The following is a 25,780-nucleotide window of genomic DNA, read 5'->3' as shown; positions in this document are numbered from 1 at the left end:
TTTGAAAAAAAATCAAAAGTCTAATTGAGTATATAAAGGACGAAAAACAGAGAAAGTCAAAATGGACTTGCAATGGATGGAAGAACTCAAACAGAGAGCTAGACGACTCAAAGATCCGAAGGCGTTCAAAATCAAAGTAATCATCACAGGATTTATCGGTACCCAAATTGAACTTGCGATGTGGTTGAATCAAAGGTTTGAAGAGGACTTTTACCGTAAGTTTCCGATCTTCAAACTTCCGACGGAGGTGTGGTATATTGAACCATACGGAGAGGAATTGATTGAACGCATTTTGGCAGCGGATGGGAAGTCTGAGTATCGGAATAGTTTCATTAGTTTAACTCCACAACCCCTGCGAACGAAAACGAATGAATTGAAACCGGTAGTCCTTGAATTAATTCGACGGTGGTATAACACATCGACGCAATTACTTTGTATCAACAATTTGGCACAGAAATTGAAGGAGTGTGGATGGAAGAACGGCTTTGATAAAATCACCTTTGCGAATACTTTGAAAATGTTGGGGGAACAAATCCCTATGACCCTCGGCGTCGACTGCCATTCAAATCAACTCAACTCATTGGAACCCCTCCGAAACTTAACACTCTTCTTCCCTTCTCTTCAATTACTCGACTTACGGGAGAACAATATTCAAACTTTAGACCAACTGGGGTATATCAAAGGACTTCAACTGATTGAAATCGATCTCAACGGAAACCCTATTATCACACAAAACGGGTTTATAGCGTTTGATTCTTCTTAAAACACTGTTAAATGGTCTTGTGATTGACTTTAAAATGCTGTCGACCACATCAGAGAAATTGTGCTGAATATATAGCGACATGAGAATGGACTTCCCGTATCTCAGATTCTTGAACGGCCGTCCGTTCGAATACCAAAACAAATTCCCCGTCATGTATACCCCACACTTCTTAACTATTCAACCGGGAAGCATCCTTTCTATTCAGAACTATAACGAAATCAAAAGATACTTCACCGAGTTCTTTGCGAAACAAGACACTAAACAATCAATAATGGGATATTACTTGGACACTTGCACACTCTCCGTATCAAATCATGGAGTTACCCTTGACGAGGAAATGCAGAACGCAGTGAGAAATTTGAAGAACCCCTTGGAAGACATGAACGAGTACAGTAAACGTATAATGATTGGACATCGCATTGAACGGTTCTATAAGAGTCTCACAACAAAGCACTCCTTTGAAAAAATGACATTTGACTACATGACAGTGGGTGACGGGGATGGTCGGTTGATGAACATCTTATTCAGTGGGCAATTTGAACTCTTTGGAAGAGACACGTCGTTTTATAGAACGTTTCTATTGAGGAACTACTCATATATGACTACAGAGAGGGAAGTCGGCAGTAATGTACCGATTCAAGTCCCTCACACACAAATTAAAATCATCGCAGAACACTTACATGTAACAAATGGGTTGATGCCCGCAGCTGTCCCAGCAACAATCGATATGTTAAACAACATCAATGAAATCAGCAGCCAATTGAAAAAGGAAGACCCCGAACTGATTTATATGATCGGGAAACCAGTAGGACACAATGTAGAAATGACTAAGTCGATGCTTGGAACGTACCACTTTGTCAAAATCAATGGAAAGTACAATGACGCGGAAACACTCGAAATGTGCAAAAAGGTCAAATACAACTTGGGGGAATTCATGCAGCAGAAATTTGAGGAAAGCGTCCAAATCGACGAACACAAAAAACCAACAGGAGTCACACCAGAACAAGGGCAACTCCTCTTTTGGGCGTATTTGGAACAACAAAATGGACAACTCCCACACCAACAACAACTACTAAATGGGCAAGAACTCCTTCAACAACAGAAATTCTGTCCTCAAACCGCTTTCTTCCAACAACGACAACAATCAAACACACAATCTACCCAAACAACCTTAAACAACACCTCTCTAATGGAAGTCGAATAATTTTATTAAAAATGTATGTTGTTCTATAATATAATAATAATTATAGAATAATTCTATAAATATAATATTTATTATAATAATAAATAGTAATATAATAATTCAATAGATGTAAAACCAACTTTTTTTGCTTTTGTATTCGTTGACGTTTTTTCTCATTGTTGTTATTTGTAATAGTTTTATACTATTAAAAATGTACTATAAATATGGTTGATTTTACTAAAATACGATTATTTAAGGAAACGATAGTTAATAAAATTTTTAACTATCGTTTTATTTACTTTCACAAAGAAGAGAAGTTCATAAGTAGTAGTATAATAATAGGATATGTTTAATTTAATATTAACAAACAAAAATCCAAAATTGTGAATGAACAGACAGACAAATGGTCAGAAAAAAAAATTCTTAATCAAATATTTCCCGTCACTGAGTGATGGGTTAACATTGAGTAATATGACATTAGTAACATTTATTAAAAATATATAAAACTACCCATTATAGTAAAAATAAATTAGAAGAAGAAGAAAATGCAGAAGGACAAGATGATCGATAGAGTGGTGGTGGAATTTGGCTTTACAATAATTGACTTGACACAACGTGCGTTTTTGTTACATGTTTCTCCAAGATGACAAACCCCACAATAAGGGACACATCCTTCTTGATATGTTTTGACTTCTCCATCGTCTGCATCTATTTCAGAGTTCGTTGGATCGCACTGATCCTCTGGTAAACAAACGAAAGCCGCTAAAGTGCATTGAGTGAAATTGGTTTCTGAGAATGGGCGGAATTCAAGTTGATGTACTATAAGATGGGAATTGAGTTTTCCGGTGTTGAGAGTGAATTTGATGATATTAACTTGAAGTCAATATATTATTATATTATTATATTATTATATTATTATATTATTATATTATTATATTATTATATTATTATATTATTATATTATTATATTATTATATTATTATATTATTATATTATTATATTATTATATTATTATATTTATTAATTATATTTATTATATTTTAATTCCAAAACAACAAACTTGGAGATAAACACTTTGCCCTTTTCATTGAAACATATCCCGAGTAATGATTCGTGCCATTCTCAGTTGTTGAGTTTGCGATTTTGAGATCTTCGTTGACACAAGACACTCGTTTTTCCTCATCAGCATTTGGGTACTTTGCAAACCTTTCAATTTTGAGATTGATCACTTTTTCCGAGACTGAGAAGACTGATAAGAGGGAGGAGTAATAGTTAGAAAGAACTATTGGGAAAGGAAATGAAACTATTAAAGTAGTTTCTGAATCAAATGTGAAGTTATTATTTTCGAGTGTTAATACTTTGACGTCTAAAGAATCCAACGAAACTTTATAAGTCGTTATCCATGCCATCAAAGGGTCTCCACTAGTTGAAGTGTTCAAAATATTATCGTGGAGCCTCAAATAGCATTTTGAGCTTTTCAAGTGTTTTCCCGAGAAAGGGGTCATAGCCGGCTGTGTTTTATTTTCGATGAAATTGAAAGGGATTTTGATTGAGACTCCGAACATGTCGTACGCCTTAATGAAGTTGACGTAATTACTTTTATTGTACATGACGTCGAATTTGAGTGTGACGTTATTTTGAATGACTTCTGTAGTGTTATAGAGAATCTTCTTTACAACGACATTAGTGTTAAACACCGCAATAGATGCGATAGAAGTGTGTGTAAGAGTGTCATCGATAATTTTTGTCGCAACAGCAAAAGGGAGGTTTTGGTAAGGGCAATTAGTGATTCGTGTTGCTATAGGAATAGCATACCCCGTATTCATACCTGAAGGTATTCCTGCTATAAATGTGAATAATTCCTCATCCATAAATATAGTACGAGCATACGCTTGCATCTCAGCTACAGAAGTTGGTTGCATTATTACACTCCCTACTGAGGTACATACCGTTCGCTTAGAAGGTCCTATTAACTCAAGACATATCCCACACCGCGCAAAATTAATACCACCAAAGGACTGATAAAAACTGTTATGTGCAAAATAACAGCGTGTGTTCGTGGATAGACTCGTCACTACTTTGTTCTTGTCGGGAATCCCCGCATAACACTCTTTATAAATTACTGACTTCGAACCAGCTGGTCCTTTCTGCCCGATAAATTTAAGACTCTCCGCTCGAAGCTCCGTCTGTCTGTGAGTGCGGTTGTCGTGAAGTTGAAGTATTAAAATTATTAATTGAAAATTATAACAAACTAAACAAGGACTGTCAATCTGAAGCGATTCGACATCAACAGAAGAGCTCAATGATAAAACAATTAATGTGAAAAAGAACATCAAAAAAGTCAGATGACTACAAAACGAGTTTTTTGTTTTGATCTATTCTACACAAAATTAAACTGTTTATTTCGATATTTCACATTTTAATCAAAATGTAATGTAAATTGAATTACTAAATTAATATAATAAAATAATAGAATACACAAACTATATAAAACTAAATCAGAAAGTAATTTTTGAAAAAAAAAGAGAATCCGTTACAGAGTGACGGATTCGAGTTTTTATTTTTAGCTCTCAATAAAGAAATTGTAAACTTGAAAAAAATGGAATTTTGAAAAAAAAATATTTTTTTGATATAAAACAAATAACATTTAAATAAATATTAGACAATAATTAAATGAATAGTTATATTAGTTCATTTGTGATTTTAATTAAAAATTATTAAAAAATTAAAACTGATATAAATAATAATAGCAAATATTACTTATATTATATTATAATTATATAAAGCGAAAGTCAAGTTCAAAAATGGTATATAATTAAAACTATTAAAAAAGAAATATGAATTTATTATTTTAATAGAATTACATAATAAAAATGTATTTTCTTATTAACTAAATTGTTATAATTAATTTAAAATAATAGTATGATAAACTATAATTAGAATTGTTTGCTTCATTAATTATTTTTATAATTCTATTTCTATTATATTCAATAATACGAGTTATAATTGTTTTATTATTAAACAATTAACATGAAAATCATAATTTGTCACATATTCAAAATGAAGTTTAAATGAATTTTTATTTTTGTCAGATTTAAATTAAAAAAAAATATTTACATGAAAGAATTATACAAATCCCGATTAATACGTTCAAAATATCCTATATTTCTTTGATTTTTTTATGTAAAGTTTTTATTTGTATTATGGAATCAAGCTGTTTTGAGCAATACCATTTTCACATGATCTGACGTTTTTTAAGAAAAATAAGTTGTCATTCTCACAATGAAAACCAAACTAGATATAAATTATTGTTTTATTATTATTGTATAACAAGTAAATTAATTACATAATTATGTTTATAAAGACTATTTTACTATATAAAAACTATAATAAAACTAATAATAAAGTATAAATCAACTATTTTATTTTTTATTTGTGTTTTTTTTTAATATTCTCGCATAAAAACCTAGAATATAAATAACGGCCCAATAGTATGTTATAAATCGGGAATTAATTATATTACAATGAAGCTTCTAATAACACGAATTAAAAATCTAATTTGTTTTTGTTTTATTTCCCGTTATATAAGTTTACACGACCTAAAATTTCAACAATATGTCAAGAGTAAATCAAGATGCCCTCTTTTGTTTTACTATAAGTATAGTACATTTAATCATAAATTGCTCGCAGATGACTTGTATGAAATAAATCACAATAAAACCAAAAATGCAGAGCACACAAGAAAAACCGATAAAAAACACGAAAAAAGCTTCACTAATAAATTCAAAAATATTTTTTGAGAAGTAAAAATAAAAAAAAACATTTTTAATTTATTTGTTGATTTTTTTTCATAATTTAGTGTCTGTGGAAGATTCCAAGATCAAAACAAGAGCTAAAAATAGGAGTCGACCTCTATAAATAGATCTTATTATATTTCGAATCAGAAGAATAGTCTTGTCATAATCCCGAAAAAATACGCATATTTTTAGTGAAATAGAACGGTTTCTCAATTATTCACTATAACAACAAAAAAAGAGTTAGAAAAAAGAGTCAAAAAAAACACGCGAGTTTGTCCAACTTTTTTGAAGACAAAAAGACGAGGAAATGCATTTCCATACGACTTCAAGTTTTCTTTTTGTTGTTCAAAAAAGAATAATTTTATCTCTTAAAGACTTTTCAATGTCATTTCGAGCTTTTACAACGGACCGCTCGTACGTTGATTTATTTGAAGACCTCATAGAGACAACGCAGTCTGAACTTGAGCAGAAGCGGCGTGAAGAAAGTGAAGGGAAGAAAGAAATAGAAATCGTGACAATAGAAGATCTGAGTCAAAAAATGGATTCTTCAATTAACAAAGCAACATTCCCAATAGAATTTCAACAATCCAGTCCTGCTCTTTTGATCCCAAATCAACTCAGAAAATCCATTTCTCCACATCAAATACCATCTAACACTATTAAAGAAACTGTCTTAGTCCCTTTAACAATGGAAAATGGCAAATTTATTGAGACTCCTACTACCCTCGAGGAAGAAAAAGTGCCAGAAAACACTCAAAAAGAGCGAGAGAAAACACCTGCGACGTCATCCTCTGTTTCGCGAATCGAAGTGTTGGTCGACACTTCCGTTAAGTCTGCAGATTTCGATAAACCAATCACCTCTTTTGATATCAAAACGTTTCTGTACAACTTCCCACAAGAGGAATGGTTCTTTGTACTCAACTGTACATCGTTAAACACTCAACTCTCAAAGATCGAGTTCCTTCAAATAGCACAAGAACTCGACAATTTCTGTTTGTCACTGAAAGACACGATGGAGTGCAGTTTTGAAATCATCGCGCAATTTTACTTCACCAAATTGTGTAGTAAAAATGCAGAGTCGAAGAACTCGGAGACTCTTGAGAAGAATATTATGACAACGTACCAACACTACGCAACGGCTATTGGTGCTTATAAGGTCGCAGCGACATTGAAAACTTTAAATTCTTTAAAATGTGACATCACGTACGACATCTTTGCCGACGTCCTCTCTCAGACGTTTTCTATCACACAGAGCGCCACTATTGATGATAAGTTGTATGAGAATCTCAGAATCCTGTGCGATTGCATCTTGAAAAATAGTGAGGGCTTCATGTCGACTGAAAACGCACAAGCAGCACTGGAACGATGTGATATGAGCCACACAAAGTTGGTGGACATCATGTGTCACTGCACTTTTGGGAAGGAGGGGATGATGTCCACTGAGGAGTTTGTGTACTGTGGATTCCACTTGAAATACTTTGAGGCATGTCTTGTTGAATTTACTTGGGCTGGGGTATATAGTCCTTCTTACTCTGTAAATTTGGCTCTTTATAACACACTGTTTCATGCCCTTGATATCACTAGAACAGGAATTCAATTTGGAGCATTCAAAAAGTTCATCTTGACGGGGAAAAAGAGGGGGTTAATGATGACGAGAGACATCAGAAAGTTCTTTAATCAACTCGACAAGAACGGAGATGGCAATTTGGACTTCGAAGAGTTCTCAAAAGCATTTGAGAGAATGCTCCTCTTCGGATTTAAAAAGAACGAGAAGATCCCATATCTTGAGGTCAAAAGTAACTCAATCCTCTTCGACCAAAATGACTCCTTGATCGTGGCCGGGGCAAGAGAGTCATCATCCTTTGCTAAAAATGACATCTTCAACCCACTCAGTGGTATTCAGAAATTCGTCAGCTCTTCAGAACAAAAAATCCTTTCAAAGAGCAAAGAATTGAAAAAGAGTAAAGAACTGAAGAAAAGCAAAGAGGCGATCAAATCAACCGATTTAAATCGAAGCAAAAGTGTTCTCAAATTGGATATCAAAGAATCTCTCAAAAAGGTTCAAGAAAGTCAGGAAAAAGAAAAAAGGTCAAAAACTAAATCCCCAAAGACACAAAACCCAACGAAAAAGGGGAAAAAGTTGAAGAAGGAAAAAAAAGACAAGAAAAAGACGGGAAGTTGTGTCATCTGTTAAAATGTTATTTAAAATGTTATTTGTATTTCTGTTATTTAAAATGTTATTACTCATTTTGTTTTGGGTACTTAATAGAATTAATTATAATTAAAACAATTAGAAACAAATAGTAATGATTATTGTAATGAAACACTTAAAACACGAATTACAAATTGATTGACAAGTTAAATTAATAGTTAATAGTTAAGAAATTAAAAAGTATAGTTATAGTGAATGATTAGATTAGATTATTTTAACACTTGCGGAATGCTATTTGCAATTGATTAGTAATAAATTGAAAGAAAGATAAGTATTGAATGGTAGAACAAAGTCAAAACAAAAAGCGAAGAAAAAAACTTTAATGGCAATGAAGAAGACTGCGGAGAAGAGGCAGTACTATCTCCACCTTGTTGAGATACAAGACGTCCCGAGCGGGTCCGGAGATTACTTGCTCAAGTGGAAACGAGGCGATAAAGACATCAACAAAGGAGTATTAAAGGGATTGAAATGTAACGGAGGATCGATTCAAGGCAACACATTCAATGTCATCATGGCGACGTGCACACTCTTTCACAATAGTAAAGGGTATGATGAAAAGTTAATGAAGTTCACATTAGTCCATCTCACCGACGGTGGGAAGAAGAAGAAGGAAGAAATAGTTGGGATTGGCTATATCGATTTAGCGACGTACGTGGCGTGCGTCGCGAAGAGAACCGTCTCCTTTGATTTGAAGACGAAGAAAGGAGAGAAGTTCCCGTGTCAAGTCTCCGTTCAAAGCTTAGGAGGCCTTGAAGTTTCTGACAACGACAAAACAGAGGTCTACACTAAAGCAAAGGATCAGTTCGATGAAACAGAAGCGGAAACACAAGACGATGACACCAAATCGAAATCTTCAGTTAAATCAAAAACAGAAGGGAAGTCTCCTAATCCTTTTGGTGACGACGAAGACGATGATCGACAAAAGAGTCCAAGAGTTAATGTTACTACTAAGGTTGCGACTTCGCAGAGTAGAAAGTCTGATAATCCATTTGGAGATACTGACGATGAAGAAGAAGAACAAGTCACTAACAAAAGTGGAGCAAAGAAAGAGAACCCATTCGGCGACTCTGATGACGAAGAGGATAAAAAACAACAACAAAGGGCTTCAAAAGGTAATGCCATAACAACACAAACAGTTGGAAATCCATTTGGTGACAGTTCTGAAGAAGAAAAGGAAACAAAGAAAAAGTCGGATAATCCATTTGGAGACTCCGACGACGATGAAGAGGCACTAAAGAGTACCCAAACATCAAAATCACAAACTAAAGTGGTTTCGAATGTTCAAGTTACGCATTCACAAAAGAAAAGTGGCAACCCATTTGGAGTCGACTCGGACGACGAAGACACAAAACCAACACAAGTGCAAACAAAGGAGACAAAACCTCTTGCAAATCCATTTGGCGATGACTCGGAAGAAGACGTGCCAGTTCAAAAACAACCCCATCGTCCTTCAAAAGGAAACGCAAACTCATTTGAAACTTCTAAGACTAACACAAAGACTAAAACAACAACCGTCACATTAGATACTTCGGTGACAAAGAAAAATATTCCACAACCAACGACACAACAAACAAAGGAGAGCGACAAATCATCCAAAACGTCGTCGAAGTCTTCTAAAAAGTCGGTTTCGAGAGATGGCACCCCACGCGCTGTTAAAAAGGCTGATGTCCTTGTGGGCTACACGAAAACCAATGACGGCGATAAACTCTCGTCGCCTGTTAAAGAGACGAATATCTTTAAGCCAACACAATCACTTGAGGATGTTGTTCTTTCACAAAAAGTGACTGAATCAGTTCAATTTAAAGACACTGGTATTGACATCCGGGAGGTGATCGATTCATTTTCAACAAAAGGCCATTTAGACGACTTAGATTCGTTTGTGATATTATTAAAGAAGTGGTGGGCGGATGGGAAGAGCCATGCGGAGCTAGACATTATTCCGATGGTCTTAGAAACGATCGACGACTGTGTTTGGGCGATTATGGCGATTAAAGAGGTTGGTGGGAAATTACAGAAGACGACGAGGAAAGGGGGGCGAGAGGAGCAAATAGATCTGATCTATGAGCGCATCTATATAAAAGCGGTGAAGATCTGTTCGTTTAAAATGGAGGGGTTATTAGACTATTTAGTCGACAGTCCGAGTTTTGATTCGCAGAAGTCGACGTATGAAGAAGGTGTAGCGAATGGGATAGTTGAGATGGTCAATCAATTTTATGAGAAAGCGAACAAATTGAGTGATAATGTTGCTGAACGCCTGACGACACAAATCATTCATTTCATCTGTTATTACATCATCGAAGAATTGATCAGTCGAGACAAGATCCAAGGGATGAAAGGTTTCCAGATGAGTTACTTAGTGAGTTGTATGGTCAATCGGGTGTGTATCAACAACAAGTACATTTGTTTGAAAAAGTATATGATAGGGTTCGACCCTTTGACTGAGTTGTGTCGATTAATCACAATGCCACTTACACTCGATATCGTCAAAATGAAAGAGCAAGTCTATCCAACATTGCCTTATGAGTATGCGATGCGGGCTTTGAACAAATTTAAGTTGGACGATTTCAACTTGTCGCGAATTAAGACGGACGTCAAAGACTATTTGTTTGAGAATGGGTCGGGGGAGGTCCCTACAAGTCGATTTACTATATTACCATGACTTTATTATTGAATTTGTGTTGGGTTTGTTTCGTGGGCATTCTTGAATAAAACAACACCAAACACCGACATTAATTTTGCTCTATTTATGACTCGCCGTATTTACTGTAGTTCACTAAACTTGACAACTAAGTTCTTTGCCTTTTCGGGCAAGATCTTAGCAAACGCTTCTGACGTCGCCGCCACATTTGCACGCAATACATTTTTGAGGAAGATCAAGTCGGCCTCTGGCGTAGCTGTTGTGTTGTTTGCGAGAGCTGGGAAGGCGAAGATGTCCTTCGTTTGTAGACAGCGAGTTTTTCTTCTGACCTCCTTGACAAGTTGTGTTGTGTCGATCTCGTTATTCTGCCTTTCCATCGAGATTGGGAGAAATGTTTTTGACGTGTTAGATATGATGAGTGTCGTCGCCTGTGACGGGGGAGGGATAGATCTCGATATTTTTTGGCGCGGCGGATTCGCCTCGGGAAGCTTTTGTTCCTGCTCGACTGTCGTCAGAAGCGGTTGTTGTTCGTCTTTGTGTTGTGCAGAGAAGCAGCATCCCATCAGTTATCGATACCAAGTACTTTTTTCAGTTCACGGCACATATGATAGTTCTTTCTAGAATAAAACTACTATACCATTTTAATTAGAATGAATGATAAAATTTAGTATAATTATAGTATTAGTATACGAGAAGGAATGGGAGAACAAAAGACTCAATCGGCCATAATTATTACATAGCACAACCACACTAGACAAACAATGGTAGTCACCATCACGATTTTAAGAATAGTCGCAAGCGTCTCTTTGTAAGTTATATTTGTGTTCTTGGGAGGCTGTTCTTGAAGAGCAAATACTGAATTTGGTAATTTCTTTGTTAGAGGGTTGTCTTGAGAAGTTGTTTGATTAAAAAGATGTAAAGGGGTGTTATCTGGAGTGGAAAGGTTCTCATCATTTGATATCACTGGATTGGATGGAAGAGGAAGGGGACTTGGTTCGTCGGACTCAAGAGCAAATACAGTCTTTTTTATTGGGATTGGTCGTTTAATATTTCTATGAATGAGTTTAGGAGTTGAAGAGACCGCTGTCGTTTCGGTTTTTATCTCGAGATTTTGAGAGGTACTATTTTCTACTAGATTTGATGAGGTGTTCATCTCTTTTTTTGATGGGGGTGTTGTCTCAACATGATCATCTGTTGTCACTTCTATATCTTGAATGTTCCCATCTTTTATTTGAACGACACACTTCCCTGTTATAAAATGAACTTCATTTTGATGTGATTCAAGTTCATCAATAGCTTTTTGATGCTCCTTTTTCTCGGATTCTAACTCACGTTGAAGGGATTCCTCTTTCTCTATACACAATTCTAATTCTTTTTTTACTAATTCTAATTGACTGTACGCCATTGCCGTCCGTTCTTCATATTTCTTTTTTTCTTCTATCGTTTTGTTGTATATCGATATCATGGATATTATTTTAGATTTGGCTGCTTGGATCTCGTCCTCCACTGATATCGACTCTCTAGGGGTTTCGCTGGTGCTCATCTTCGTTTTGGAACGTTAAATAGTGAGGTATTCGAGTTTCGTTTCTCTTTCTCCATCACTTTTTTAATACCATTTTATATAACAAATTAAATACCATTTTAAATAACATTTGTATAATTAAGATCTTTTTTTTGTTATTTATCACATTTTGTTCACTCTACTAATTTATTTAGTCAAGCCCAAAATAGTTCAAAATGTTGTTCTATTTTGTCTTTGTAAGCAATAATATACTATTAAATTGTAACTATAATATTAACAGTCTTTTTTTAGTTATTCACCAAAAATTTACTAAAATTTATTATAAAAATATTATATTTGTGTTATTATATATTTTTGGAACAAATCGGTTTGAATAGAATAGTAAAACAATTTATATAATTAATAAATTTGATTAGTTGACTTATTAGTTTAGTCTTTCTTTTATTGGTCAGAATCCATAATTAACACAAACTTTGTTCGAATACAAAAAATAAACTATATTGAATCTATAATAAATTAACCAAATAACTACAATAATAAACTTAGTGATAACAAACAGATTTAAAAAGCCATCATCTCAATAACAGACTTGGATAACATCGTCAAAATGTTTTAGAAGAAGTCGAATTAATACCAAGTAAGGGTAAAGTTATGCTTAGGTGTTAAAGGATAGTGAGTCAATTTGAAAGAATAACAGTCTTATTTTTTAAAGAAAAACGGCAAAAAAAGCCTCAAAATCTCGTCTTAAGCATCAGGAAACCGTTCTTATAGAATCCCACAAAAAGAAAAAAGGAAAACTCGAAACAGCCAGTTGCATGTCGACTAAAAAGCAAATAGTCTCATCACCGGAGACAACACAACAGATGATGGTGGATGAAATAGTCTTGAAACAGAAACAAATGGGATTACTTAACAGCCAATCTTCTTCGACAAAAATAGAGAAGTCTTCTAAAATCGAAAAAACTGAAAAGCCTCCAAAAGCTTCAAAACCAAAAAAAGAAACTTCAGATAAAAAGACCAGCAAAAAGTCTTCAAAAGAACAAAAGAAAGTCAACGCCCAACTCTCCAATATCGTCGCAGAAATGAAAGACTCAACTCCAAAAAATTCTTCGTTACGTCCTAAAACACTTCTCTCACCTAAAAAAGACGACGTCCCCCCTTTGAAATTAGAGGAAAGGTCGCCTACTACTTCCCCAATTACAACTCCTTTAAAACTTATTCCACTCAAAGAAGAACCAAAATCAGAACTCGACTCACAGTCGTGTCCAACACATACTGAACATTCACAACACCAAACTTGGGTTGCGCCAACACATCAACAACACTCTTCTCCTCAATCACTCCCAGTGTCAATTGTTAATTCACCAGTGACAACACCGATAAATCAATCACCCACTCGCGCGGGCATTCAATGCGATAACACAAAGTTTTCCACAAAAAAAACTAAGAGGGTGTGTCAAAGTCAGTTATATATGGAATCGCCTCGATTCGATTCTAACACGTCCCTCATTGCGAAGATCGCACAACTCGAAGACATCTGCAAGAAGCTCAAGGAAGTTGCGAAAAAGCAACAAGAGATTATTGACAACATTTCATCCGAACTCCGACATTAAAGTCTGCAACTTTCTGTCTTATATCAATTTAGCGTTTATTTGTTTGTTTGAATCTTTTGTTAAATCATTGGGTTTTCCAATGGTTTAACACTCAACAGTGTTGAATCGTGAAGGTGTGGAACTTTGTACATCAATACAACAATCATTTCTGATAATCTAATATGAGTAACTTCCCACATTTCATTCCAACTACTACTTTACTATCATCAACGCCTATATCCGATATCTTCTTTTCGGTGTTAGCAAGAAGTCTTGGGTTCCGCAAAGAATTGTTCGTCATGTATGTCACAACAACGGTCTTATCATTTGCAAAACTGAATATCTTCCTATTGTAAAGTTTCACACCTATTAAGTCACCCATGTGGACTTTCCGATCAAGCTCTTTCCAGTTTCTGACATCCCACATTCTGAAAAACCCATCTTCACCCCAACTCACAATTTTATTCTCACAACATTCGATACCATTGACACCACCAAAGTGCCCAATATACTTCTTTCGCATCTCTTTACTTCGTTCATCAAACACTAAGATTTCTCCGTCGGAATTACCAAGGTACTTTCCTTCAAAATACTCGTCGAAGCATGTGATTAAGCCACCACATGTATACTTCCACTTGACTTCATTGGACAAACTGATTTTTTCTGTCTGAGTTCCCCACTTAAGTACCCCGGTTCCTTCACAGTTCATCTTTGCGTTCTGCACCTCGTCAATCTCAATCTTTCCAATCTTCGTTCCATCTTGAAAACTCGAGAATTGGTAAATCGTTCCGGTTTTAAACAAAACGTTGACTTTTTTATGATCACAATGAGTTCTGATTGATTTGACATGCCCATAATTTGTGAATTTCTTGACACCATCTGCGTCGATCCCCAACAGTCGTTTCCCACAATTTGCTGCTATAAAATTATCAGTAACACACACAGAAAATATTTCAGTATGTAAGTCCTCGACGACTCCCTCAAGTTTGCCGTATCTGTTCTTGACTTTCTGGTGTTCCAAAAATATTTTTTTGTACTCGTTCATTTCTCTGTCGTTTTGCACATTCATTCTCTTATCAAATCTCGTGATATCAAGATTCTTCTCGAACAGGTTTTTATAGATGAGATTTCCGTTTTGAGAGACCAAGGCGGAATGAAACTTACGGCATATGAACGGCATTTGAGCGATTTCGTCCGAACTTAAAAAGCAGAAGATCTTGAGGAGGAGGTCGTTCGTCAGAAACAGAATTGGCGAATGCGCAATCACCGGAGCCATTACTTCTCGCTCTTTCATGTCTCGGCACTCATACACGCATTGAAGCATCTTAGTTGATGCCTCGTTAGTACCAAGAAATGAAAGAGGTTGCCTCCCGACTTGGAAGTTCAGCGACGCAAATGCATGCATCGCCAATTGCACAGCCCCAAAGTTGAACAGTGCTTTCTTTCTAAAAGAAAGTGGCTTTGATTGCAAGAAAGGGAATGAGAAGGAGATTCCATACTTCATCGTCTTTTGTGGAGTCCCCAAAAAGATGAAGGCTCCACCAAAAACGCTAATAACGTTGTTGTGGCTATAAAAGCAATCTTTGTCGACTGCACTGGTGAAACAAATCACACCAAAGCCATCACCTATTTTAATACCAGAGGTAAGATCTACACAAGCTTTTTCGCCTAACGTGACTGTTTCTTTGTGTGACACTTTGAACTGCTGTGACTCGCGCAACACACTCGAAAATTGAAAACAAATGTTCCACACGTCGTCACTTGTAATAAAATTGATGATTTCTGAAGCAACGCGCTCGTGGTGAACCTCCCCTTGAACTAACATTTCGGTTAAGTCGCAGTTCACGGAGATGCGGAAACTTTGATTTTCGTGAAACACAATATTAAACTTCTTGTCGGGTTGCATCATCATTTTATACATCTTCTTCTCGTTCGTGCGGAAATAGTCGTGGTTGGGCGCGTTAATCAGATAACACACCAAGTCGTCAACAATTTTTTTGATGCGACTATTTGTTAAAAACACGACATTTGGATCCGCAAGGGACAGACCGCCCAACTCCGCAACTATAATGAATTCTGCCGAATCGCCGTGGTGCTTTGTCGCATAAAAAGTCCTTTGTAGGAACCCTGGCTGGACTCGAAAGTCGTGAATCGAAACGTTGAACACGTCTGTCCGCATGTTGACAAGATGAAAGGCCGAAGGAATCTCAAAAATAGTTGGAAATGTTTCGGTGAATACATAGAAGTCGTCGTTGCGAGTCACTTTTTGTATGAAGGGGTCAAACAACTCGAAGTTCATTGGATTTGATATGAAATCAAAGAGTGAGTCTGTGGAGTAGGGGACTAACGAATTGCAGCGGACGGTGTATTGGTTGTCGCACTTGTAATCGCTCTGCGTTGAGTACGGCGATGGGTTTAAGTCGTTGGTTATTGGAATCCACTTAAAAGAATTCTGCAACAGATCCAAAATGTGGTCGATGTCATTCACATCCATCAAACTAATAATCGAGTTCCTTTTCGACGATTCAACGAATAACATTAGTCGTTGTGCAAAAAACAAAAAATCCACCAAAGGAAAATGAAGAAAAATCAATTTGAAATATGGTGTGTTTATAATGGTGTTATCTTTGACTGATGCGACGAGAACGAGTACGTGGACTTCTTTTTGTACAAACACGCGTGCACAACTATTGCGGAGAGTGAGATTAATGACGAGACGACAAACTTTAATGTACATTGGTTGTTCATTGACACAAAGGCGGGAAGTAACACACAGCAGGGGAAGTACATATACGAGAAATAAAACTTTGTGTCAGCAACAGAAAAGTAGAACTTGTACACAACCATAACACCACCAATTATAGAAGTCAGGAATGTTGTAATAACAGACGGATACATTTGTGGGTATATCAATCTTTCATATGAGTGGATTAATTATATAAATATTTATATTTATAATAGAGAATATCAAGTTACAAGTAACAAACGTTGTAAAGAGGAGAAAATAGTAATACACAACAACATAAGTGAATGTGAAACTAAACAAATTCTTTTTAACCCTTTTTACAAAATCCTCGGTTGTGAGTACATAACTCCCCGTGACTAACAATCCTATTTGTTTGTTTATATGATCAACAACAGCTTCCATTAAACGTGTTTTTAGTAATTCCAAGCATTATTAGTTCACTCGACATTGTATTTTCAATTTAAAAAATTGAATCCCTTTTGAGGAATTAATTTCGTGGTTTCACATAAAAAAGAATTATGGATTTTAATATTTTTTAAATAGTTTTTTTCTAATATAAACTTTCTATTATTTGATATGCAATTTTTTTTTCAATTTTGAAATGTAATATTTTATAGTTAACAAACTATAAAAACAACCAAAAAATGGAAGACTTGAAAATCAACAAATCACTTCAAAAAAGTCAAATTATTGCTTATAGACAAGGATCCAACCAAATTATCCAATTAACTAAAAGAAATTGGTATAATTAATTATAATTAACCATTTTGTAATTCGTTTTGATTTTCTTATTGATTTTGACTTTGTTTAAAAATCTCTTCAAAGAATTGAGAAATAAAAAGAACCAACTAGATATCCCAAAACCATTAGATGGGAGCTGGGCTTGAAAAGACCATTCAAAAACAAGGCGAAAAGGGTGCGACGGAGGTCAACCTTTCGAAGAAAGGAATTAAAAAGGTCCCTCCATGCGTTAATTTAATTCAAAAATGCAAAATATTAAATTTGTCGTTCAACGAAATTCAAGAAGTCCCACAAGAGTTCGGATCGTTATATGAGTTGGAGGATTTGAATATGAACAACAACAAATTAAAGGAAGTTCCTTTGTGTTTCACCAACTTAATGAAGTTGAAAAACATTTATCTTTCTTTCAATCAAATCTCTAAGCTACCAAGTAACTTCTTTATATTCTCCAATTTGAGAGCATTAAACTTTACTCACAATCAGTTTGTTATAATTATATAATTATATAATAATATAATTATATTATATTTATTATTATATTTATTATTATATTATAATAACCGACAGACTGACTTCACTCCCGACTGGTATGGTGTATTGCAGCCAATTAGTCGAACTCCGATTGAACTTTAACAACCTTGAGTATATCTCAAATGAAATTGAGAAGTTGGTGAATCTAAAAACATTAACGTGCACACACAACAAATTGTATGTCCTCCCACCCGGGATGAGCGCATTGAAGTCCATTGATACGTTGGACTTTTCAAATAACCGATTGAGGACTGTTCCATACACATTGTCCCGGTGTTCTACACTTCGGACTTTGAGTCTTGTCATGAACGAGAAACTCGAACCGCAGATATTGAAGAGCTACGAAAAGAAGATGGTTGGGCCGTTTTTGAAAGATTTGGGAACGAAAGAATTTGAGACTTTGTATATCAAAGACTGTTTGAAGCAAATTGAAATCTTTGCGAGGTCGCTCAACATGGAAAAGGGGAAGGCGGAGATCTATTTTGAAACGATGAAAAAAATCGAGGCGGACGCGTTGAAGAGAAAGGAGGAGCTGAAAGAATTGCAGAAACAACGAGACATTGAACAGGCGAAGAAGGAGAGTCTCATTGTAGAACAAGGCGAGTTGGTGAAGGCAAATGATAAAAAGGTGGAAGAGGGGAATACAGAGACGGAAAAGAAAGAGGAGCCCCCCGTTGAGGAGAAGAAAGATGAAAACCAAGAGGAGAAGAGTAAAGCACAAGTCGAGGTCATGTGAAGTGGGTTGAATTGATTTTTCATGAAAAGATTTTTAAATCTTGTGACGTGGCAATCTGAGGAGTTAAGAAGAAGTTAACTTTACTATGTAATTTTAATTTCTATTGAAATAGTTATTAAACAGAAAGAAGAATGGAAATCTCTTTTTAATTTGAGAAGTAAACAACCTCTCAATTAATTATTTAATTAATGATTAATTAACCATATATATAGTTATTATATACATTGTTTATCTATATTTAACTCTAGTTGGCACACTAACTATTTTTTAGTTAATCAAAATATAATAAAAATATTAAAAAATTATGATTTAAATCTTATTTTAAAAATAGTACAATATTATAAAATAATATTAATCAACTAAAATATATAATAATGTAATATAGTTAATTAATTATAATATAGTTCTTAATAACAAATGTTATAATTGTAATTTATTTAAAGCCAAGTATAAAATTGTCGTTCAGCATAAAATGGTTGTAGACTTGGTGTTGCGGTTTTTTCCTTTATAATTTCGGGTTTATAATTAATTATCTCTATTGTTTATTGAAATTTATGTTTTTTTATTTCCGTTTTTTTATTATTTTAAGTTTAATACTTGAATCATTGGTGTTCATTTTTTATGCCGCACGACCATTTTGTGGTGATCTTTAATTCAAATTCAAATACGGTTAGCTAAAATTTAGTTTGTGAGCCAACTATAGTTCAGTAAACTAACTGTGTATATAGTTAATTAGCTTGAGGCTGTTTAGGTTGCAACTCAATTCAATTTTTATCAATACACTCTTATACTATTTTAAGCAGTGTATTAATTAAAAAATATTAATTGAGACTTAACATGGAAATAATACAGATAGAGTATTTAATGGGTGCCAAGAAATTAGAGGATTGATTGATGTAAAAAATAAGGTTTTGTTTATTTATTTATTATTTGTTTTTTTTTCTTGATGATAATTGATATGAAAATGAGTGCCAAACTCATTTCAGTTCTTAAAATAATTCTGGCACCCAATAAGTTTCTGGCGCCTCGTAAATACTCGAACCGTAAACATTGTCTATAATTGGAATATATGAAAATGATACCAAATAAGTCAAAATATTTACTAAATTCAAAACATTAGTATTTTTATTTTTATTGTAACCAAACAAGGTATTACTAACTTTGAATAGTAAAGTAATAATATCAATTGGTTTCAAAGACAGTTCAATATTGATTATATAAAAAGTATCAACACTCCAAATCCAAAACCAGTAAGACAAATTAGGTGGTATAATTTGCCTATAATTATAAATAATTATAACAAATGTAATACTAAGGTTTCGACTAATAATTAATAATTTTTATACCATTGTAAAAACTAAATATGAAAAGTAAATTTTGGACCTTTTTTAATAATGAATAAGGAAATTTGTTCATTGTAATTCAAAAAGTATTAAAATGGTTTGTCAAAACCTTGATACACGTCGAAACATTAAAACAACATTTGTACGTATAAAACAGGAAATGTGGTTTTTCAAAAATATTTTTCTTGTATTTGGTCTACAGTTAGGAAATAATAAGACTCTAATAATAAACAATATTTTTGCTTTGGGTGTTATTTAATAGACTTTTTATCTGTTTAAATTGAATTATTATGCCATTCTATTGTATCTTACTCTGTTGTATTTCTGTTTTATCACAGAATAATGACACCAAATCAATTTGTGTCAACGACTTTATAGCAGTTGATTACACTTCATCTTCTGTTGTTGTAAAAGAAAAATGGGAATGTTATGATAACCTTAAAGATGCAGATAAGAAGATTAAAGGACTAAATCTTAACATAGGGTGCTACACTTCAAGAACCAATTTCTACCTTGATCGTTTGAATTATTCCACAGCAAAATGTGGGGAATATTTATTAGTTGTGGGCCCTTCACAAATTCAATACTATTGTATGGTAAGAGGATGGATGAACTTAGAGTTTGAAGAAAAGACAGATGATATCAAAAATAGTATTATTGGAATAGATACATATTTATACAACAGACTCAGTTCTGGACTACAAGGATCAATTAACTACTTATCTCAAGTGACCATCGCACCAACTGAAATTGCTCTTGGTAGACCTCCTTCAATTTACGTTGTGCGAATGAATTCAAGTGGTGTTGTAATTCAAATAGGAAACTCCAACAAGATAGTAGAGAGAATAAAAATAAAGTCCAATGTAATGGAAAGAGAAATACCAATGGAAAAGGACGCCACATTCATTTTGCCTGCCATAGAAGAGATGGTCACTTTAAGTTTAATATCAATTAATAACGATAAAATAACGACCCCACTTGTTAATATCACTAACGAAGAAACCATCGACTTTGATGTTTCATTTGAATCAAGAAAGAATAAGTCATGTCGTTTTATTATTGATGAAGAAGTGTTCACAGAAGGTGTTCCACGTACGAAATCCACTTTATTGCTATGGGATATATGGCAACTACAATTGAACGGAGATGGTAAACCTGTTGATATAGTGAATAATACAATTGTAATAATACCAATAGTTACTATTGTCGACCCAACTAGGGGTTTGGCTTCATTGGCATTTTATTATTCAAGTGAAATTCTTTTAGGTGACGACTTCAAAGAGTTGTACCTTGAACTCAAAATAAAAGACGTTAGTAGATTTAAGTTACAAGCAACAAGGTATGCTCGAAACAAATATTCCAAAAACTATACCCTTGCTGAGAGAGAAGTTTTTGGAGATCTTGAAACCAAATACTATTATGGAGAAGATGGAGAGACTGTGTACATGCGAGTGGCAATCAATAAAGGATCTCGTGTCTATGCAAATATGGTAATTGTAAATACACTCATCCCAATTAATACCACAATGACTTTAAAAAAAGCCACTTTCACAAGAACAAGCGAGTTAACTAATCAATACAATTGTGATTACAAAACAGTCAATTGTTATCAAACTGAATGTACAATAACAAATGTTTCAATTAAAGATGGGACCAATATTTGGCAAGATGGTTGTTATCCAAGTTGTGGAGTTTGTGGCTCTGGTTACGTTTGTACGACAAGTGGCAGATGTCAAGCTGAGAAAAATTACAACCAGAGAGATGAAGTGAATTATTTTTCTATCTCAGGAGTTCTATTGTTTATGTTATTACTATGAGACTTTACCTTCTAATTAATTATCATTCACTTTGACGTATTGGTATCTATTAATAGTTCTTCTCTAAAATAATTAACAATTAAAAGTTTAAATTAAAGCGAACAATAAAACGCTGAGATACAACAAATACGAGAAAGCAGCACTTGGTTTCTTCTCAGTGGACTGAGTTGTTGGCTTATTAGTATTTGAAGACTCTTCCTCGATTATTTCAGGCGGAGTTAACGATTTTTCATTCAAGTAGCTCCCAGGCTTCCCTTCACAATCGTCCACGTCATTGTAATCAAACACACATGGGTTATAAGTAGTTCTCCCACATTTACAAACAGTTCCTCCTCTGCACTTCAACCAAACTGCCTTTGCATTTTCACCTCTACAATGCATAAAAATACTTTTATCATAACAATAGAATCCATATGTTAAATTATAACACTCATATGTCTGACTGAACGCACTAACTACTAACAATAGAAGGAAACTATTCATTTGATTTTTTAAGTGTTGAAGATGCCTTTTATTGTCTCTTTGTTCTCACTTTCTTTCTATCACTGTGGAACTATTACTTATTAATTTTAATAGCATTTTAATATAGTTTCATAAAAGAATGAAATTTCTGATCTCCGCTCCCATTCTTGTGTGATTGATTTAATGACAAATTGTACGGAAAACAAATTCTAAACAATAGTACTATAAAACCATATCTTAATTAACACCACCATGATTTGCAAATATTTCTCAGTAATGGTCCATCGTTAAAAACGTTTTGTATGACTCCTGATGCGACTCTTTAGTTCTTTCATTCTATTTTATTAATACTTTATGCCTTTACAAAATGACCAATATTTATTATTAATTAATTATTAATTAATACTATAAAACAAACCTCTGGCGCCGCATCAAATAACAAGAAACTGCGATTTCCTATATCATCCAACTCCATCACTGACGCTCTATTCCCACATCTATAACAATAGTTCGGCGCAGACCACACCGTACACACTTTTTCATCAAATTTCCATTCAAACCCTTCCATCACTATTTGATGAGCTCTTGCAACAAACTGCAGGTCATTCACGCGGACAAACTCATCGACCGCTTCTTTCCCAAATAAGTACCCGGCACCTCGGACGGAGGGTTGCCACTTCTCTGTATCATTGTCGGGGTCAGACCATAACAAGTCACTCATCGCTCCATCATGTGGGACCTCACGAACTCGTTCCAGTTTCCTTATCTGTCCGTTATCTCGATGTACTAGTCGACGTTAATTGTTTAATTATAAATGTACTCTATGAAAATATAATAAAATTATAGTATCAATTTACTAGTTTAATGTATGGTAAAATTATAGTATTAATGTACTAGAGTACAAACGTCGTCGATGGTCTTAATGTCTGGAGATAACCCGCCGTGGACACATAGAATGTGATTGTCTATGACTGCTGACAATGCCAAGAAATCAAAAAGTTCACAACACATTTTCCACATCTCGGAATTGCCATACTTTTTCATACACTCATCATAGAAGCCATACGTCTGGGAAATTTGACGAGTCTCGTGATTGCCTCGAAGTAAGTTGATGCGTTTGGGATATTTCACCTTCAAAGTCAACAACAACTGAAAGACTTCGATCCCATTGACTCCACGATCTACAAAATCACCCATAAATATGTAGTTCGTTTCAGGCGTACGCCCTCCGACCCTGAAAAGCTCTAAAACGTCGGGAAATTGGCCATGCTTGGGGTAAAATCAGTTAACCAGTATTTTATAGTTATAATACTAATAATTAAACTAATTACAAACTAAATCGCCAGCAATGGTGATTGGAAGGGCTATTGACAACACATTTTCGGTTTGAGATAGAATTTCTTTGGCTTTTGGATAAATCACATCACGAAAAACATTTTCTTTTAAATATTCGCCTTGCCACAACATCTCCAAACACTCGTCCACAGAACTCATTCGTTTTGTTGAATTTTTTTAGTTTTTTTATAATTTTCTTCCAAAATAATACCTCCGTTTTTCAAAAATGTGTTTAGTAAATTTATCGTTGACGAAATAAATTCATTATAGTTTATTGAAGTGTTAATTCTCATTTTCAAGAAATTAGAAATAAAACCCAGAAATTCAAATTTTTTTTGTCCAAAATTAAAACTTTCATTTTTATTTTTGAAATGATTTTTAAAAAGTAAATTATATTTATAATTAAAAATAAATTATATAATTTTACTATTTATTTATTAGTAAATAACCATTGTTATTCTATTGAATCTATTAATAAACCAATACTATAATGTATTATTTAATTATAGTAGAGTATGAGTAGAACGAAACCAAAGCCAACAGTCTCTTACGCATTCATTCGTCACAAAATACAACTCCTATTAATTACTTTTGTTCGGCTGCAAAGAACCACGCGATGACTGTTCTTGTGAGTATTATATAGATGATTACTAAAATATAAAAAAGGAGCCCACCTTTGAAAATGATCTCCTCTTGGTTTGCGGTGACTTTCATCCAAAACAATTGACTTTTCGACTCGGCAAGTGAGCTCGAAATATCCTCTTGCGTAGTTATCGACGCTTTGATCCGTTCAGTTGACTCTTTGATGATCTCAAAATTCTCTCCGGTGTGTTGGTTCTCTTCTTCTATTCGTTTCAAGACGTTCAATGTCGTGTAGCTTTCATGGGCTTCACGTATTTTGCTCATCAATTGATTTTAATTTGTTCTTTCCTTAGTTTTTTAAATTAACTTATTATAATAAGTTATTAGAATTTGTTTTTAATAAGACATATGTTATTATTTTAACTAGAGTTTAACTATATCATAGCTATTTATAAATATATAATGAATAAATGACAGATTCTGTTATTCAAAATTAATAGCTTAATTATAATTAATTTATAATTAAAGTATAGTATTTTGTGTCTTCGAGTTTAGTTTTTCAACTCATCGATCACAGGCTTGATATACCTCATCTCTGGGTCCAAGTCAATTGCCCAAAACATAACCCCACCAAGTTGCCTTTCCTTGGCGTATTTAGCCTTCAGTTTAATTGTGATTTCGTCGTCAAATGAAAACCACTGATTACTGTACCACCCATACTTGCACACCGCCGTCAGGTCATATCTCTCGTTAACTGTTCTCGTTTCGATTTCGATGTTTGCCATCAGTCCCTCTTCTTGTGTATAAGCGCCTGGTTTACTTGGTCCTATTGCTTTATCACCAATATTGTGATTAACAATTGTCTCTAAACTCCACCCCCGCCCATATAATGCAATGCCAAGTATTATCTTTTCAAGGGGAACTCCTTGTGAGACATAATCGTTAATTGTGGTCTCAATCGACTCAGAACCGCTGTTGAGCGATTTTAACGGAGTGTGCGAATTAACACGGTCATCGTCCGAGTCGTGGTAATCGTAAGTCATCACGTTGAACCAATCAACGTATTTACTCGTCTCACTCAGCTTGTAATTCCCATAAAATTCCTTCGACGAGGACGTCGCAGCAGATAACAATATTTCGGCCTTTCCGCTGCTTTGGGCTTCACTGATTTTGTATTCATAAAACTCCTTCATCAGAGCCGCAAAGTTGTTGACGTCTTCTTTGGAACCTTCATTGTCTTCATCGCCTGGGTATTCCCAGTCAATATCAATTCCATCGAAGTTATAGCGCCGACAGAACGAAACGGCGTTCCTGATAAATGCCGCTCGTTCCTCCCGAGATTTTGACAACTTTGAGAAGATGCCACGTGTCGCCTTTTCACTTGAAAAGTCCCACCCTCCAATTGACGCAAAGATTTTTAGTTTTGAATTTTGAGACTTCAGATTGATAACTTGAGGAATTGTCGTTCCGTCATTTTCGTCGAGAAAAGTGATTTGTTGATTTTTATCGATTCCTACGAACGCATAATTTAATACGTCGTATTGCGTTGGATCTATATGTTTTGGAAGGAACTGGAAATTCGATTTACCCAATTGGCCATTACGGTATTGAGCCCAAGCAGAGAAGTATCCAATCACTTTATACTCTTTTTGCTCGGCCATAGATACCATCAACATACACGCTAATAGTATTCTCATTCTGATTTTTCGTTTTGGAAATAGGAAGAGCTATTTATTGTGTTTCATCACTTTCCTTCTCATTTAACTTTTTTAATTCCCTT

At 34.5% G+C, this 25,780-nt stretch overlaps 15 protein-coding genes across 15 annotated transcripts; 7 read left to right on the top strand and 8 right to left on the bottom strand.

Moving 5' to 3' along the window:
* Nucleotides 1–61: 61 nt before the first annotated feature.
* Nucleotides 62–763, top strand: EIN_097010 (hypothetical protein; the record flags this gene model as incomplete). Its single annotated transcript, XM_004254157.1, has 1 exon — nt 62–763. The coding sequence occupies one exon, from the start codon at nt 62–64 to the stop codon at nt 761–763; it is 702 nt and encodes a 233-aa protein (XP_004254205.1).
* Nucleotides 764–842: 79 nt separating this feature from the next.
* EIN_097000 (hypothetical protein) lies at nt 843–1,967 on the top strand (the record flags this gene model as incomplete). Its single annotated transcript, XM_004254156.1, has 1 exon — nt 843–1,967. One exon carries the CDS (start codon nt 843–845, stop codon nt 1,965–1,967), a length of 1,125 nt encoding a protein of 374 aa, XP_004254204.1.
* Nucleotides 1,968–2,475: 508 nt separating this feature from the next.
* On the bottom strand, nt 2,476–4,279 carry EIN_096990 (hypothetical protein; the record flags this gene model as incomplete). Its single annotated transcript, XM_004254155.1, has 3 exons — nt 2,476–2,819; nt 3,007–4,132; nt 4,199–4,279. The coding sequence occupies 3 exons, from the start codon at nt 4,277–4,279 to the stop codon at nt 2,476–2,478; spliced, it is 1,551 nt and encodes a 516-aa protein (XP_004254203.1).
* Nucleotides 4,280–6,050: 1,771 nt separating this feature from the next.
* On the top strand, nt 6,051–7,937 carry EIN_096980 (hypothetical protein; the record flags this gene model as incomplete). Its single annotated transcript, XM_004254154.1, has 1 exon — nt 6,051–7,937. One exon carries the CDS (start codon nt 6,051–6,053, stop codon nt 7,935–7,937), a length of 1,887 nt encoding a protein of 628 aa, XP_004254202.1.
* Nucleotides 7,938–8,277: 340 nt separating this feature from the next.
* On the top strand, nt 8,278–10,614 carry EIN_096970 (hypothetical protein; the record flags this gene model as incomplete). The annotated part of the gene is made up of 1 exon (XM_004254153.1): nt 8,278–10,614. The coding sequence occupies one exon, from the start codon at nt 8,278–8,280 to the stop codon at nt 10,612–10,614; it is 2,337 nt and encodes a 778-aa protein (XP_004254201.1).
* A 101-nt stretch (nt 10,615–10,715) lies between these two features.
* Nucleotides 10,716–11,156, bottom strand: EIN_096960 (hypothetical protein; the record flags this gene model as incomplete). The annotated part of the gene is made up of 1 exon (XM_004254152.1): nt 10,716–11,156. One exon carries the CDS (start codon nt 11,154–11,156, stop codon nt 10,716–10,718), a length of 441 nt encoding a protein of 146 aa, XP_004254200.1.
* Nucleotides 11,157–11,308: 152 nt separating this feature from the next.
* Nucleotides 11,309–12,136, bottom strand: EIN_096950 (hypothetical protein; the record flags this gene model as incomplete). The annotated part of the gene is made up of 1 exon (XM_004254151.1): nt 11,309–12,136. One exon carries the CDS (start codon nt 12,134–12,136, stop codon nt 11,309–11,311), a length of 828 nt encoding a protein of 275 aa, XP_004254199.1.
* Nucleotides 12,137–12,930: 794 nt separating this feature from the next.
* On the top strand, nt 12,931–13,728 carry EIN_096940 (hypothetical protein; the record flags this gene model as incomplete). Its single annotated transcript, XM_004254150.1, has 1 exon — nt 12,931–13,728. The coding sequence occupies one exon, from the start codon at nt 12,931–12,933 to the stop codon at nt 13,726–13,728; it is 798 nt and encodes a 265-aa protein (XP_004254198.1).
* A 142-nt stretch (nt 13,729–13,870) lies between these two features.
* On the bottom strand, nt 13,871–16,201 carry EIN_096930 (hypothetical protein; the record flags this gene model as incomplete). Its single annotated transcript, XM_004254149.1, has 1 exon — nt 13,871–16,201. The coding sequence occupies one exon, from the start codon at nt 16,199–16,201 to the stop codon at nt 13,871–13,873; it is 2,331 nt and encodes a 776-aa protein (XP_004254197.1).
* A 1,122-nt stretch (nt 16,202–17,323) lies between these two features.
* Nucleotides 17,324–18,461, top strand: EIN_096920 (leucine-rich repeat-containing protein, putative; the record flags this gene model as incomplete). Its single annotated transcript, XM_004254148.1, has 2 exons — nt 17,324–17,676; nt 17,762–18,461. 2 exons carry the CDS (start codon nt 17,324–17,326, stop codon nt 18,459–18,461), a joined length of 1,053 nt encoding a protein of 350 aa, XP_004254196.1.
* Nucleotides 18,462–19,898: 1,437 nt separating this feature from the next.
* On the top strand, nt 19,899–21,621 carry EIN_096910 (hypothetical protein; the record flags this gene model as incomplete). The annotated part of the gene is made up of 2 exons (XM_004254147.1): nt 19,899–20,054; nt 20,143–21,621. The coding sequence occupies 2 exons, from the start codon at nt 19,899–19,901 to the stop codon at nt 21,619–21,621; spliced, it is 1,635 nt and encodes a 544-aa protein (XP_004254195.1).
* A 15-nt stretch (nt 21,622–21,636) lies between these two features.
* EIN_096900 (hypothetical protein) lies at nt 21,637–22,104 on the bottom strand (the record flags this gene model as incomplete). Its single annotated transcript, XM_004254146.1, has 2 exons — nt 21,637–21,682; nt 21,725–22,104. 2 exons carry the CDS (start codon nt 22,102–22,104, stop codon nt 21,637–21,639), a joined length of 426 nt encoding a protein of 141 aa, XP_004254194.1.
* A 249-nt stretch (nt 22,105–22,353) lies between these two features.
* On the bottom strand, nt 22,354–23,577 carry EIN_096890 (serine/threonine protein phosphatase 4 catalytic subunit, putative; the record flags this gene model as incomplete). The annotated part of the gene is made up of 4 exons (XM_004254145.1): nt 22,354–22,419; nt 22,502–22,849; nt 22,990–23,352; nt 23,419–23,577. 4 exons carry the CDS (start codon nt 23,575–23,577, stop codon nt 22,354–22,356), a joined length of 936 nt encoding a protein of 311 aa, XP_004254193.1.
* Nucleotides 23,578–24,003: 426 nt separating this feature from the next.
* Nucleotides 24,004–24,324, bottom strand: EIN_096880 (hypothetical protein; the record flags this gene model as incomplete). Its single annotated transcript, XM_004254144.1, has 1 exon — nt 24,004–24,324. One exon carries the CDS (start codon nt 24,322–24,324, stop codon nt 24,004–24,006), a length of 321 nt encoding a protein of 106 aa, XP_004254192.1.
* A 227-nt stretch (nt 24,325–24,551) lies between these two features.
* Nucleotides 24,552–25,697, bottom strand: EIN_096870 (chitotriosidase-1 precursor, putative; the record flags this gene model as incomplete). Its single annotated transcript, XM_004254143.1, has 1 exon — nt 24,552–25,697. One exon carries the CDS (start codon nt 25,695–25,697, stop codon nt 24,552–24,554), a length of 1,146 nt encoding a protein of 381 aa, XP_004254191.1.
* Nucleotides 25,698–25,780: the final 83 nt, after the last annotated feature.

Source organism: Entamoeba invadens (assembly GCF_000330505.1).
Source record: "Entamoeba invadens IP1 unplaced genomic scaffold scaff_1105074725199, whole genome shotgun sequence".
NCBI lineage: Eukaryota > Evosea > Mastigamoebida > Endamoebidae > Entamoeba > Entamoeba invadens.
Note: the sequence above shows the minus strand (reverse complement) of the source record. Positions and strands in the feature narration are given on the sequence as shown.